Below are 16,522 nucleotides of genomic sequence, written 5' to 3'. Positions count from 1 at the left end.
AGACACGGGGAGAACATCCAAACTCCACGCAGGGAGGACCTGGGAAGCAAACCCAGGTCTCCTTACTGCGAGGCAGCAGTGCTACCCACTGCGCCACCATGCCGCCCTACAATTATTCAACTCAAAATTATATATCGAGCACATCTGTCTCGCTTAAAACTGTCCAAAATGTTTCCAGGGCAAGATCCAACCTGCGAATGCTGCAATCAAGTTCCAGCCTCACGAGGTCACATGTTCTGGGCCTGCACCAAATTAACATCATTCTGGACAAAAATTTTTAAGTGCCTCTCAGACAGCCTTGGTATCACAATCCCTCCTAACCCATTAACAGCTGTGTTTGGTGTTCTTCCAGATGGGTTTAAAGTGGAGAAGGACAAACAAACTGTGATTGCCTTCACTACACTTTTGGCACGCAGACTTATCTTGCTAAACTGGAAGAATCCTAACTCTCCTCTTTTAAGTCAGTGGGTAATTGATGTTTTATATTATTTGAAATTGGAAAAAATCAAATTCTCAGTTAGAGGATCTGTGCAGAACTTTTTCGAAACCTGACAGGATCTAATCAATAATATTTTAGAATAAGCTCTTAAAGCACTGAGGAAGCAGATTCTCTTCCAATTTCTTTTTCTTCTCCATTTATCTTTATCCACCTATTAAACTAATCAATTTATTTATTTTTACAAGCTTTAAGTTTTACTCCATTGGCCATGCTCTCTTTCTCAGGGGTGGGGGTTGATTTGTTTTCAATCCTATTTTTTGTAAAAATTGATCTATTTGTATGGAATGATTCCAATAAAATCAATAAAATTAAAAAAAAAAGAAATAGCTTAAATAAAATATAGAATTTGAACTCAACCTGTGATTTCTTGATGACTCTTTTTGAACAATAAATAACAATGTCCAAAAGTTCATAGTTTACACCCCACATGAGTTTAATTTACTAAAGACCTTATTCACATTTATGAATGTTGTAAAGTGAGCGAAAGTGTGGTGTGTCTCAGGCTGAGCTCAGAAACATAAGTTCAGTTTTTATTACTCCACTAAAGGTTTCCTTACTACAGTATAAATTACAGCAGTCCCCATCATTTTCCATATTTAAGCACTGTTAGGGCCATAAAATGGTTAAATCAAAAAGGCTGCTTACCTGTCTGATGTTTTGTTTGTTCACCAAGTTTAGATCTGGATGATGCAATCACATGTCCTGGTGTAGCTATTATCTAAAACAGATGGATAGATAATGGATTAGGCTGGAAAGACAGACGTCAAACACTAAAATGACATGAACATACTGTTCTCAAACCAGCTTAGACCAGTTCAGGGTTGTGAGCACATCCCACCGTATCAGGGCCAGCTAAGAAGCCAACCCTGGATGGAGTTTCGCTTACACACACTCATGTCACAGCCAGTTAACATAACATATGTTATTTATGAGATATGGGAAGAAAACTGGTGTACTGGATGAAAAGAAAAAAATTGGGATTAAAACAACGTGTTTAGTTAGGAAAAATTACCATGAGCTTTTCATTTACTACTTCCAAAAAGACTGCGATGGACTGGCGCCCTGTCCATGGTTTGTTCCTGCCTTGCACACTGTGCTAGAGGGCATAGGTTCCAACCTCCAACCCCATGGCCCTGTTCTGGAATAAGTGGATTAGAAAATGACATGACTTCCAAAAAGAAATCTGAAATATAATGGACCCGACGCTACTATTTTCAAGTAGACTAGAAGGTACGGCAACTTGATACAATAACGTAACATTTGTGTTAAATACATTAATTTTCATGATGTTCTGACTTTAAAGCAGCAAGTAGCCCCACCCTTTGAACATTCCTCATAGGCCATCCTTAAATCAAACCTTCTTACTCTTCTCTGGTCCTTCATCTCTTTGTAATCACACACAGAAGGCCCCCAGAGTGCATCATACAGCTGAAGAACCCCAACAATTTTGACTTGTACTCGGCACAATGTGCTACATCACCCAACATCCCATTTGTCTTCCTAACACCGCTGCCTGGTTGCAGCGACTCCTGCATTCACACACTTGTTTCTTTTAGGCCCACTTTACATCTCCGAGCCCTTACTATGTTCTTAGTACCAGTCTAATATGTTTGACTCCCTTGGGAAACTTGTTACATTTATTTACACTAAAGATTAGTTTTAACAGATTTGCCAAATCATCAGTTTAGTCCATCAGTACAGATTTTGATGACTCTAAGGCATCTACGTATCCGTCTACTTTACTGTTTTCTTTTATTTAACATTTTTAATACAAACTGATAAGACAAGTGACCCTGAACCATGTACAAGCTGATTTCTACCTTTAGTGTTAACATTTGGTTTTATATTGTGTCATTCCGGCTGGGGTAGACAATCTTCCCTTACCCGCCTAGGAGGCCCTAACAATAGATGGAACATATGGATGTGTGGGCATCCTGGTGGGGATGATCACTGCTTCCTTTTCCAATAAGGATTCCAACATAATGGACAAACATGGGGAGACTGCCTCCAGGGACCATGGGTTCCAAGGAAGCATGGCTCCCTTTTGGACAGCTGCAGGGCTGCATGGGAACTGTAGTTCTGGAGGGCAGCCCTATTGGGGTCCATGGGTGATGCTAGGGGTGCTGTTGGGTGGAGGCTGCCTTGCCATCTGGAGGTTCCATCTGACTCAGAGGGTCTTCCTGGTTACGGCACCTGATGTGTCAGAAGCTCTCCCATGTCTGCCTTAAACGGGAGCCTTCCATCTCACCCAGGAGAGTCAGAATTGGAAGTGGAGAAGGATGAAGCCTACCTGGGGTGCAAAAAGAGGGAATGAAGACAAATTATTGTACTTTCTGCTTTGTGGACGAGGTATTGTGCCCAAAATTAGACTCATTATGAAGCCGTGGCTTGCGTCTGGCACAGCTATATCTGAAGTTTTTAGGTCTAAAATCTAAAACTGTTTTATTTTGAGGGTTTTAATCATGAGAATTTCAATTCTGTCAATATTTTCATATTTGGATTTGCAATTGAAAAGTTCATTTTCATTCGTTTTCTTTATTTATGCAAGACTGTTTTAAAGGTAATGTTTCCTCTATTGTCATATTGGCAACATAACGGAACCTACAATATAAATGTGGCAGAAATTGCACATTATGTTATCCCAAGGGGATCTAAAAAACCTTTTTGATCTTTATTCAGCCTTCTTACCAAGCACGCCCGGACATTAGGATTTTGTGTTTTGGCTCTTCTCAATCTGATTTTTGTTTTAACTGTTCACGTTTTGGCTTCTCTAGTACTGTGACCTTTGCTTGTCTTTTGACTACCATTTCATGTGTCAAAATCTTCTCCTGGTTGCTTCAGGCTCACAAAAATCGTTATTGAAATTCTGCAGGAATCTGACTGTTAGTATTTTTTTTTTTGTTTCTTTTATTTCGCCTTATACAATTTCTTGTATTAGGAATTTGTTAGTTTTCGCATACCCCTTGGGGTCAGAGCGCAGGGTCAGCCATTGTACAGCGCCCCTGGAGCAATTACAGGTTAAGGGCCTTGCTCAAGGGCCCAGCAGAGTAGGATCTCTTTTGGCAGTGACGGGGATTCGAACCGGCAACCTTCGGGATACCAGCGCAGATCCTTAGCCTCAGAGCCACCACTCCGCCCCAGTATCTCAGCTCCTCTCTTATGAAAAGCCTTTAGAATGTAAAGTCAGCAGTAAACTTTGCTGCTACTGAAGTGTCAGGGTAGGCCCTGTCTAAACTGTCGAGACACACTTTTGTAACGGAAAGCTGAGTCTCTATCTTCTTTTATAAACACATTCATTTATTTACTTGTCATAAACACATTAACTGTCCTGTAACTAACACAGTTGGCAAAACTCACGCCATTGGCTTGTCCTCAGCTGATAATTCCGTATCTGTAAGAATCAATCTTAGAAAGCTAATGTTTAATGTTAAATGCATATTGTGTTTGCTTACTTTCAATACAATGTCAGATTCTCGTAGTTACTAAGATATGGTATAGTCTTTGACGCCCCTGTAAGTTAACTATCTTAGCTAAATCTGAAGAGCAGAGTGTTAAATAAGTCAGGTAGGAAAATATTCTCACTGCTAGCATGGACTATTAGATTAGTTTGCAAACAGGATAAGGCATACATATTTGTGACTGTCTCTAAAGTGCTCACGTGATTAACTTACATAAAGATCGCCTGTATGACTAAACTTAGAGAAATGAAAAAAGATTTATGAGCCTTAAATAGAACTTCCCTGCGTGGGTTGGCACCCTGCCCGGGATTCGTTCCTGCCTTGTGCCCTGTGTTGGCTGGGATTGGCTCCAGCAGACCCCTGTGACCCTGTGTTCGGATTCAGCGGGTTGGATAATGGATGGAAATAGAACTTCCTTAAACAAAAACTTTTCATTTCTTTATTATATCAATTTTTTTCCATTTTTTTGTGTGAACTGTTTTGCTTTGAAATTTTACTAAAACTTAAAACAGAGATATTTTGTCTGTGGGCGGCACAGTGGCGCAGTGGTAGCGCTGCTGCCTGACAATTAGGAGACCCAGGTTTGCTTCCCGGGTCCTCCCTGCGTGGAGTTTGCATGTTCTCCCCGTGTCTGCGTGGGTTTCCTCCCACAGTCCAAAGACATGCAGGTTAGGTAGACTGGCAATTCTAAATTGGCCCTTGTGTGGGTGTGTGTGTCCTGCGGTGGGTTGGCACCCTGCCCGAGATTGGTTCCCTGCCTTGTGCCCTGGGATTGGCTCCAGCAGACCTCTGTGTTCAGATTCAGTGGGTTGGAAAATGGATGGATGGATGGATGGATTTTGTCTGTGGAATTATGTGATCACACGTCTCACTGGTGCTTGAATCATCCTATGAAGCAAACCAAAAGCTGCAGGACTTTGATAATTTTGGATAAACGCAGCTAAAATATCAAATGTCAATGATAACTATTAGCAGTGTATGTGTAATCTCTACTTTCTTTATGAACAAAACACTTTCATGTATTCACAGGCTGTAGCCATTTTCCTTACAAGACTGTCAGAGGTGCCCTTTCTTCGGTCATTTTATCATCACCGTACTCACCTATTAAGGACATTTGTATTATTAACACTAAAGCCACAATGTATTTTTCCATACTATAACTACACCTAACACTATGCTAGGTGGCATCTCCATCCTTCTGTATTCCACCAGCTCACTCTCCGTCTCTACTGCCCCACCACTGGTGTGAACTGGAGACGTGAACTCAACAAAGGGTGTGAGACTCACTAAAAGTTCCACAAAGCAGGCCTCACCCCAGACACTCAGCCTCCAATCACCACCCGCAGGCTTTGGTCTGCAAAGACTTACAAAAGAGGATTTTTTTTGAAATATTACAAAACAACCAACCAACAATACAAACATGTCCTTCTAGGGAGGGGAACTGAATAACCTCTGGCTTGATGTAACAAATCCATACTATGAATAATTATAAAATGAAGATTTTATTTAGTAATCAATAAAGGGAACCAAAAAAAATAGGAAAGGGGCAAAAAATAAGGCAAAAGGGACGTGTCTAAAAAGGCAATCTAAACAGAACAGAATCCCAATAAGTCATGGGTGGACAATGTTGGACCTGGAGGGCTGCAGTGCCTGCAGGTTTTCGTTCCAACACAATTGCTTAATTAGAAACCCATCCTTGCTAATCTCAGACCTTATTTAATTTTATGTCTTGTTTGTCTGCAGTGTTTAGATTCTTCTACCATAGATTTGTTCCTTTCCAAGGATATCATCCAAATGATTATGGATAATTATCAGTCTGTCACATTTTTCTATTGAGTGTTTTATTAAACCCAATAGTGCATGATGAATCCACACAGGTGTAAATGGAAACACGGTAGATGGAGAACTACTGGCTCCTTTGTCATTTGCATCTTATTAGCCATTAAAAACACTAAAAGCAGCTGTTTAAGACCAAAATAAGCAATTAAGGGTGGAGAATCTTAACAAGTGAGACCACTAAAATGAAGCAGAAAAATGTCACTTCAGCAGTAATTGACTTCTCATTAAGGAACTAAGTTGGAACAAAAACCTGCAGCCATTGTGGCCCACCAGGACTGAAACTGCCCACCACTGCAATAAGTGATACACAAGCAAAATTCAAGAATAGAGGCAAAAAAAAACAAAAACAAAAAAGGAAACACAAGGACAGCAAACAAACGTACAAAATCTCTGACCAACTCAATGAACCTAAAATATAAAGGCAGGGGGAGGAGCCAGCAGCAACAACCTCAGGGTGGCCCCGCCTCCTGGGCTTCCACCCACAAAACATAAGGAATAGTGCAACATTTACAGACACTGAACATTAATAATAAACATTACAATAAGTAAAACTGTGAAAAATACTTATAAAACAAAAGGGAAAATAAGCACAAGCCAGGGAATAAACCCTACGATATGAAGAGCTTTGAGTATATGTAAAAAGAAATAATTTTTTGGAATACAAATTATTTTGTATTCTGTATTTTCAATTAAAATGTTAGCACACATCTATCTATTATATAAAAAAATCTTGGGTCGAGACGTAATCATCTCGGAGAGACACTTTGAAATCCTGCTAGACTTCTTGCATATCACACCCTACTTACAGACAATTTCTCGGAGACACTTTAACGTCCCATGAGACAAGGATGTGAGACAAAAGGACAGCTGCTGTACAGGCTTTTAAATGATCGACACGCAGCACGACATGCAGATCATGCAGCACGGCAGCAGCTGTTCCGTCTTTGGCATGTGTTCAGCCCCCCCCTTTCACAACATGAGCGGCAGAGATGCAAAGTGGCTAGCATGAAGCGCGCCCCCGCAGGTGGGGGTTGTGGGGTGGGCAAGCAAAGCGAGTAGGGGGAACAGCCCCCAAGTTTTCAATAAAAAAGAAAAAACCTTCCAGAGGTGCGCTGCTGCAGCTTGGCATAAAACCACTACAGTATCAAAGCAAAAAGACACATTTACAATAAACTGGGCAAGGAAAATACCAAACAAAGGAGTAAGTAATATTTTTCTGTGTAAATAGTTTAAAATGTATAGCTATGCTCATATATTTCACTGTCTATGAATGTAAATAACACGCGATGAGCTCTCTGATCACAACAGCAGTCTGCATACATTCATGGAAGGGGCTTCTTCACACAAAACTGTAGCACTTTACGTAACTCTCCTTTATTTTGCTGCACGTGCATCTTCTCACCTGGCACTGGGTCTTCATTTCTTTGTGTTTTCCATCTTTCTGCGTGTTGTCTTTTACGGGGGATGTCAGCTGCCATCTCATTTTGTTTTATCTTTTTTGGCAGTTAGTATATTTGCCCGGATAAACAGAGTGAAAATATTACCAATGGTGACACTTTTTCCTTTGCCTATTAAAGACACAATGAGCTGTAATGCCAGTATTTCAGACTTTTCCAACAGTGGGGATAGTGTGTAGCATATGAGGTATTTGTTATTTATATCAGTGGATATGCAAAATGTGATGTCAGACATGTCAAGTTTGTTTGACATGTGCTGAGTGAAAGGGCATCAGGAGTACAGAAAGTGTCATTAATGGATATCTTCTGCCCCTGCTTATAACACATGATGCAGTACGCCACAAAGTGTGCCAAGTACCCGTTGTAAAAACAAATCTGTCAGTTCTCAGGAGCTCCAGCTTCATCCACCTTTTATCAAACAAAAGACCTTTCAAAATTGTGTTGTAGTGGTTCTGTGGAATTGTCCAAACCGTTTCAAGCTCTCCAAATTCATATGCCATCATTTTATACGCAGTCAGATCCCACATTTCATCTGCCCTTATGGCTTCAGCCATGGTACAAACTTGAATGTGTGACAGTATCTTCATGTTGCACAAGTACAGAAAAGCAACAGTTTATTGATGTATATACTGTATATATTGTCAGGCCTGCCGTGTCTGTGAGTGGACTCAATTACAGCACTGTGCTCTTTCCTTGCGATTTGTGTTGTGGAAAAAAATCTTACCTCTTATCTTCAAAGAAGGCAGTCACGAAGCCCAGATAAGAATGTAGAACATTTCTTTATTTGCACAGAGTTATGCACAAATGTCTCCATGGAGTGAGCAATCAATTAAACAGTTCATCTGCTTTTATAGTTTTCTATTACCTTTACCTCATCTAATATTTCACGTCATCTGACTCTTAATATGCAAAATTTTATCATCTCCTCCAATCAACTAACGCCACCAGTATTTTCGGACTCCTGTTGACTCTCCCATTATTCTAAATGCCGTCTCATTGATAAGGGTTTTCCGTGGATACCCCCTTTTCATCTTATCACCGCTTCATAGAAGGAGTGTTTGGGCTTTCCCATCAGTTTGCCCTCACTTTCTAGAGGGGTGTTCAATCAGGCTTGTGGTTTCTCTGAGATGAAACAGACCTAACGTGCTCAAGCTTTAAGCCATGTTTAGTTAAACCTTGAGCTACCTTCAGTCCTTTTCTTTATGTTTAATAATTCATTCTGCTATGGCTTCATATATATATATGTATATTGTGGCAGACGGCCAGTAATCTTGCCCCACCTGGACGCCTGGATCAAGGAAGCCCCAGGAGAGGGGCAATATCTCCCCTGGACACAACAGGGCAGCCCCACTGATTTCCATCAAGGGCCACAGATACAGAGCTTGGAAGCTCAACCCTATGGGGGTCAGTGGCCCAACCAAGGGGCTGCCTGGATGGTTCCAGAGCCCTGGAAGACAGCACTTCCGCCACACCAGGAAGTGCTGCCGGAAGACTATCATCAAGCACCTGGAGCACATCCGGGGCACGATAACAGGGGCCGCCTCACTCCCTTCGAGGAGCCGGAGTGGGGAGGAGGAAGACAGAGCTTGCTAGGGAGGAGTGGAGGCAGCCGAGGAAAGGAAAAAGGACTGAGTAACTGTGTGAGTTGGCGGAACCACTGTAAATAACAGTATAAATAAACAGCATGTGTTTGGACATTAGTTCGTGTCTGTCTGTGGCCGGGCTAGCTTGTTCCAATATATATATATACTTGTAATAAACTTAAGATATTTACCTACTCCTTTTCCAAGTGCAGACTGATGCTGCTTGTGCACTTGTTTCTCCAAGTAAGGGGCCACATGTTGCGACTTGGTCAAACATGCATATAAGAAATTCATTTTATTCTGCACACCTGACATTACAATTTGAAATCAACAGATGACACTTCATTACATTTTAAGAGTTTTCAATGTTTTGCATGTTTTTTAGAGTTTTGTATGTGGTCACCAAATTCTAAATACTAAGCAAAGCTCAGTGTTACACACTTTTTGTTACATGGGGTGCACAAATATGATCAGAAAAAAGGAATGACATTTTTTTGTAGTGCATACTGAGTTAATTGGATTGAGGATAATAGAATGAAAAAATATATGAATGAGCACGTCAGACATTTAATCAAGTTCATTATATGATAATGCAGTTCTGTTTTTAGGAATTGATGCCAATACAAAGTTGTGATTCGTAGAATTTCAAAACTAACGTTATGGATCTTTAAACATTTTTTAAATATATGTACATGTGTATATGTACATATATGTATATATTAAATAAAAGCACCAAATCCTGCTTTTAGAGCTGTCTCCTGTATTTGGGAGTCCTGGTGTCATTTGCCACACTGCATAACTGGAGTGCCGACAGTTCTTTTTCAGGTTTGTCTAAGATCTGCTTCATCACACGTAATGAAACAATGTGAGCAATTAAAAGTGTGACATTTTCTCATTGATTATTTTAGTGTTGTCTGCTGAAGACAGATAGTAATTCACATCTGGAAAACAATGTTCAGTTGGGGATTTGTTGTGGTAAAAAAGATATACATATACAGTCAAGTGTGAGCTGAAGGAGAGAGGCAGTGAACTACACCTGGGTACCAAACTTCAATGTGTGTAGTTTGTGGTGGAGCAGGATGTCTTTCACGTTAAAAAAAAAAACAAAAAACAGAAAACTTTCATCAATCTCTTCTTCTGATTGGAATTTTAGAGTTATAACAACATGGACATTTGCAGATCAGCTATTTAAGTAAGGTCACGGGAGGACAGAAGTGTAACACACATACTGAGGAAATAATTAAAAATTAAAACACGACACGCATTAGCATAAGCAGTGCTTTTACAAAATCAGGAAAAAATGCACATGTCAAGTCTACAAATTGAGTATTTCACTACACTTTCACTCCTTTCCCTTGTTAACATGCTGAGTTAGACCAGGCCACACACAAGAGATATAATTCCTCTGTCCCAGGGCTGGATTAAGACCCCCACAGGCCCCTGGGTGACTTGGCTCCTTAACTTTTAAAAATGCAGTGCATGAACACCAAATCATTTCATGCAGCATATTATTTCTTACTTATGGTATCTGTGCTAGACTCAGTCACTTCCAAGTGGTCTTCCTTGGTCATTTTGGCACATAGATACTGAATTGTTTCATCAAGTGCAGAGGGGGCTCGGGTTCCCCTTGGTCATTTTGACTTATCGATAATCAACAGTTACATCAAGATCCCTTGATCCTTTTGACACCCAAATACAACATCATTTCATCATGCAGGGTAGAGGCCTTGTTCATTTTGACTTTCTGATACTCAATTGTTTCATTTATCAGTGGGGTATTGAAGAATGAAATAAGCACCCAAAATGCCATGATAATAGGACCACCCTTACTCTGGCCTGTTGATGAAAGGGTCTACTCTAAACTCTTCACTTTGTGAGGTTTAGGAACCCAGTAACTCGGTGTAATAGCCTCAGTTCTTTTGGCCTCTACCCACAGCTTGTGGCCACAAGCAGTAGTAAGATCACATCTGGAGTTTTGTGTGTAGTTCTGGTCACCACGGAACAAGAAAGACATAGCAGCACTAGAAGCTGTGCAGAGGAGAGCAACCAAGTGCATTCCAGGACTTAAGGGCCTGTCCTACTGTGACAGACTCGGAGAATTAAACCTGTGTAGTCTCGAGCAGAGGAGACTGCATGGGGACCTAATCCAACACCTCAAAGGCTCTGATAAAGCAGATATAACAACATGCTTTCGGCTTAATACTCAAGGATATCAGTGGAAATTAAGGGGAAATGCATTTAAAACTGAAGCCATGAAGCATTTCTTTATGCAGAGTTGTGGGACTCTGGAGCAAATTATAAAGACATGTAGTTGAAGCAAAAACCATCACAACCCATAAGAAAAATCTGGATGAGCTTTTGCGACATCTTAGCTATTAGCTAAACAAACAGACTTGATGGACTGAATGATCTCCTCTCATTTGTCACATTTCTTATGCTCTTACTGTATGACTAGTAGATCAAAAATTCCGCCAAGGACTTAATTCCTGCTTTACCACCCCAGTCTTGGAAAAACAGCCAAAAAACTGCAGTCTCTCTGCCATTTCATTTGAACAATTTCACAACCACCTCTACCCTCACTTGTGAAAAAGATCCCAAGGTATAAGAACTCCTTTAACTGGAGCAGCTGCCAACTCTTTATCTGATGGGAACACACCATTTGTTTTCAGGAGAACACCACGACCTGAGCTATGGAGGTGGAAATTCACATTCTGATTGCATTGCACTCAGCTGTTAAGCATTTAGTGCCCACGCAGAGATCACAGTAGGAAAAAAGTAGAGATGTTAGCATTCGGCTCCCTAATGAGATGCTCCCCAACCCTTGGCTATGTCCATATTCTGTTTGTGAAACACAAGAGAAGGAGAGGAGACAAGATACATCATTAGTTACGTCTAATAATCACACTAAACAGATTACTTAATGATATTATGTGTCATGAACTAGAAGTTCCAAAGTAAAAAAAAGCTCTTCCAATAATGCCCAGTAGAAAAGGAAAACCGTCAAAACCCAGCTAGTAACGGGGCAACAAGAATAAATCTCTGTGGAGCACAAAGGCAAAGAGGAGTTGCCTACAGAATAAAGCAGTCCACAGAAAACACAGTCTCAGTACAAAATCCAGAGAATTGTCAAAAAAAAAAAAACATAGCAGAAAGTCGAGAAATCCAGAATTAAAAAGGTACAAAGCAGAGAGACACAGCAACAGCAACAATGTATTTCTTGTACAGCCCAAAATCACACAAACCACAATGGGTTTTAGCAGGCCTTGTTTTCTGACAGGCCTCCAAGCCTTGACTCACTAAGAAGACAAGAAAAAAACACCTCAAAAATACCCTTGTAGGGGACAAAAAATGGAAAAGCAAATTAGAGAGAGACCCTTTTCTAGGTAGGTTAGGTGTGCAATGGATGTCCAAAAATGGGGTAAATATAATACACAAAACAGAACACAAGTAATCCTCTTCCCAGAGATAGATGGCCAGTCTATCACTGCCACCTCAAGAATACGATACAATAGTACCAGTACAAACCAAAATGCAAGAACAGACTATAATCATTCACTAAATACAGTAGTATCACATATGAGGATACAGATTTGTTCAGTGTCCCGGAGACCTCAGCCAACAAGCTGGCCTACTGGCCATTCCACAGCTGAGTCAATGCTGGTTTGGCCAATCTAATGAGAGGACCCTGCTACCCAATGATTCTAGTGCTCCTTTATCAGAGATGACTTTTCCCATAGGCAGGCAAAAAACTTGTCAGTACAGCAGTGGCACCGAGTTCCACATGTGAGTACCAAGACGAGAAACAGAACAGGTGAGCGTTAGTAACAAATTATGAAGAAGAACATACCCACTCCAGAGCGTGTTCACAATGAGCCACCAGTAACTATGGAAGATCCTCTGGTTTTATACGGTAGAGGGCAGATCTTGGTAGCAATCGTCAGGTGGCCCCACCTCTTGGGGGACAAGTTACAAAACTCATGGAACATAACCAAGACATAGCATACAATGCAGATAATAGACAAAAGATACAATATAAATAAATGACTGAAAAATTAACAAAAAGGACATAAAACAAGAAACCCTGGCTGAAATATCAGTATGCAAGCATTGCTTTTACTCCAAAAAGTACAGGAACTAAATGACACCCAGCAGTGGCACAGGAACTCCACACACACTTATACCTTCGACAAGACACCATGAGATACAACAAGATCATAAGCTTTGTGAGATGTGGCTGGCCATTCATCCCAGCCGATACCCTCAGGCCACCAGGTGGAGCCCTCCCTGTAGCGTGGAAGTGCCCCGAATGCCAGCAATGAATCATGGACAATGGAGTGTTTATTCACAGCCCTGCTGGATACCATGGGGGCCGCCAGAGGACACTGCAGGGAGGATTAAGGACTATTTTCACTACACCCTGGAAGTACGTCCCCATCACATGGACAGAAGAAATGATGTACTTCCAGGATAAAAAAAGAAGAGTTTTTGATCTGACCCGGAAGTGCTAGGAAGTCACATGGACTGAGTGTTCAGAAGCATTTCCGGGTCATGGACTATAAAGGACTGTGGGAAATCCCAGACAGACGAGCTGAGTTGGGAGGCAGGGTGACTAAGCGTCTGGGAGTGGAGGATTGTGATTTGTGTATTATTTATTGAGTATTGTGGAGTGGAGGATACTTGGTGCACATTATTATAATAAAAAGTCAACACATTGGACTTTTATCTGGTGTCTGGCGTCTGATCTGAGGGTTCAAGGCAGCGAGAGCGCCCCCTATCTGTCACAGCTTTTTAAAAGTCAACAAAGTACATATAGAAAGGAATGACAAAAAAAGAACATAGTGACAATCTAGAGGAAGTCCCAAGGAGCGACTAGGCTGATTCTGGGACTGAGAGGAATGAGCTATGATAAGAGATTGAAGGAGTTGAACCTTTTCAGTTTAACTAACTGGAGAATAAGAGGGGACATGATTAAAGTGTTTAAAATTATGAAGGGAATTAGTTCAGTGGATCCCAGGTGTTACAGTTAAATAAATCCCTCAACAAGGACCAGAGACACAGTTGAAAACTTCTTAAGGCCCGATTTTGTACAAATGTTATATAGTCTTTCACTAAGCAAAGAGCTACAGACACACTGAATAAATTCCTAAGTAGTCTGGTAGAGAGTAGGCCTTTAGGGGCCTTCAGATCTCGACTTGATGTTATTTTGGACAATCAAGGTAAATAGAATAGATGGATGCTAGACAGAATGGTGTGTTCTCACCGCAAAGTTTCTAATGGACTAATGTTCTCTGCAAGAACAAAGATTTTGTTAGGTGAGGCACAGCTAGTTGGGATTCCACATTGCTGATCTCTGACATTAAATAATCAAACAGAGTCTTCAGCCCATTTCCTAGGCATTCATTTACCCAGAGTGACAAAGGTGTGTGCCACCTCAGGAAACACATAGTCATGTCTTCACAAATCTGCAGTTGAGGCCATCACTCCAGTCTGCCAGTCGCTCTGTATAACACTGAAAGGATGTGTTAGCAAATTTTCATACAAATGATATCATAATTTCTAGCTTTTTAGGCACTGCAGCAACCTTAAGAATTGAAATGGACCTAGACATCATATCAGAGTCTTCACTTTTGTTACGTCATAGCTAGGGTTCCTCCCCTGGCTGGGGTTCAAATTCATGGTTTATGCCTCTTTTGTTCATTCTTGATTATTGTATTTATGTGCATTATTCTTTATTTTGTCTATGTATATACAGTAAGCTGCCTTTGTTATGTTCCATATGTTTTGTGGATGGTCTCCCAAGAGGAGGGGCCACCTGCCAATCACAACCAGGAACTGCCATCCTCCCTTTAAAATCCAGAATGGCCTTCCACATGACCCTGGCGGTTCTTTTCAAATGAGCTTAAGAGTGTTTGGTGAGTTACTGTGACATTTCTGTACTTACGATTTCTTGGATCTTTTGCTCTGTTCTTAGACTGCATCTTGGATTCAGTAATGCGGTTTTGTTTGCTTGGGATTGCCTTGTGTTGCTGGCAACTTCTTTATGCCTTTTGTGCTCTTCAGAGCTTCACAGTGTAACAAAGCATTTTGTGAGAATAAACCTTTTATGTTATAAAGATCCTGTGCTTGCCCATATATCTAGCCAGGGTTTGACGGGAAATCCCAAGTGGACATTTTTGGAAGTGGTTTTGGTACTTACATGCTTTGGGACTTATCTTTCTACTGTAATATAGCACAAGCCCTTGAACCCCTTTGCCTTCCTTCCTCTTGAGTCCCGGGGTAGCACTGGATGGTTCTTTTCAGAATGCCACACTCCCTGCCATAAGAGAGTACCCTGTCTGGTACCACTCAGTGCCCACTCAGCGAGCATTCCATCCCCTAGTGATGCCCAGTTTCTCATACTGGTGTGCATTGCCATTTCTCACTTGTAAGGCCATTTGCTTGTCTCATAACGTCAGCAACCTCATTCCTAACCAGTTCCCCCAGCTATACTCCCTACACCTTTCTACTGTATATTTTCCACACATATGAAATTTTAAAGACATAAACATGATACCAGAAAACCCCAAAAAGAAAGAAATCCCAGAAGGCCTAAAGGTAGTTCATAAAGCTTGAACCCAGCGTTTTAAAAGAGCAGCCACACTTACTGTGTGGGATGGCTGTGTGTGTTAAATTAGAGAATGTTAGAATCCGTTTGCAGAGAAGTCTGTTTATTTTTGTGGATTTTCAACCTTGAAAATAAAGCATTGTGTAACACATCAGATGACAAATATCATCCTTACCTAAGACAACATTTACTTTCTTATTTACCCTTTTTTCATTCAATAGCTAGCAGGCACAATAATTTGTGTCACGATGGTTCCTTGAACTTTATAGACACTTTGCCAGTATTTATAAAATAGTGTTTTATTATTTCAGGAGAGTTAGACGGTTTGAAAAGTGCAAATTCAAACAGAATGCAACTAAACAAACCCATCACGGCTTGTCAATGGCAGCCTGCGTATGACAAAGTTAAATTGAATGTGTATTCAGAAAAGGCTTTGCTACATAATACCGTGAGAGAATGCACCATAATTTTGTCTTTAAAAAAAACTCTTTCATTTATTCAGATTCAGCTAAAAAGATCATGTTTTAGGAATCAAAAGCTTCTAATCTCAAGTAGTCAATCAAATGAATGTAACCAAAGTGCAATCAGACTTACCCTTCCTCTCCCGATGACAAGAATGCCAGAATGCAGAAGAAACAGCAAATAAACAAGAAAATTCATGCTATTTTGTTATTTGTTCAAGAAACCCCGAATGGTAGAAAATGAACTTAAATTGGCTTCCTCTTGTGCTTTCCGGACAGCTTTTAAATAAAAGATGAAAAAGCAAAACAGTTTGGAACGAAAAAGATAAAACGTATAACAGTACCAAAGGGCAACTGAGGCTTTATCAGAGATGACAAAAACTAAAACATTTACTGACCAAAGTTGTCTGCTGGGTTGAGCACTACTTTGTACCTCTTGACTAATATTTAACCAGGGCAGTCAAAGTTATGGAGGTTTGTCTCAAAAAGCTGCACTGAGATCCACATGGATGAGCACACTTTGGGATTTCAAAAAGCGGTGTGTCTGCTTGCATTTAGAGTTTAGGCTGCCTTGCATTACTGCAAAGAAATGTCAAAATGTCTGTGACAAAGTGCCATGAG

The 16,522-nt window shown here is 40.7% G+C and overlaps 1 protein-coding gene across 1 annotated transcript in view; it reads right to left on the bottom strand.

The window, feature by feature from the left end:
* LOC114651767 (hepatocyte growth factor activator) overlaps positions 1-16,300 on the bottom strand; it is an 88,724-nt gene extending 72,424 nt beyond the window's left edge. Inside the window, exons 1-2 of the mRNA XM_028801723.2 lie at positions 16,035-16,300; positions 1,145-1,217 (exon numbers count right to left, since the gene is read on the bottom strand). Coding sequence (XP_028657556.1) covers positions 1,145-1,217; positions 16,035-16,100 — 139 coding nt within the window. The 5' untranslated portion in view covers positions 16,101-16,300. The remainder of the gene's footprint in view (positions 1-1,144; positions 1,218-16,034) is intronic.
* Positions 16,301-16,522: the final 222 nt, after the last annotated feature.

Source organism: Erpetoichthys calabaricus, chromosome 5 (genome assembly GCF_900747795.2).
Source record: "Erpetoichthys calabaricus chromosome 5, fErpCal1.3, whole genome shotgun sequence".
NCBI classification, from domain to species: Eukaryota; Metazoa; Chordata; class Cladistia; order Polypteriformes; family Polypteridae; genus Erpetoichthys; species Erpetoichthys calabaricus.
The sequence above is the reverse complement of the archived record's forward strand: the minus strand, read 5'-3'. Positions and strand labels throughout refer to the sequence as shown.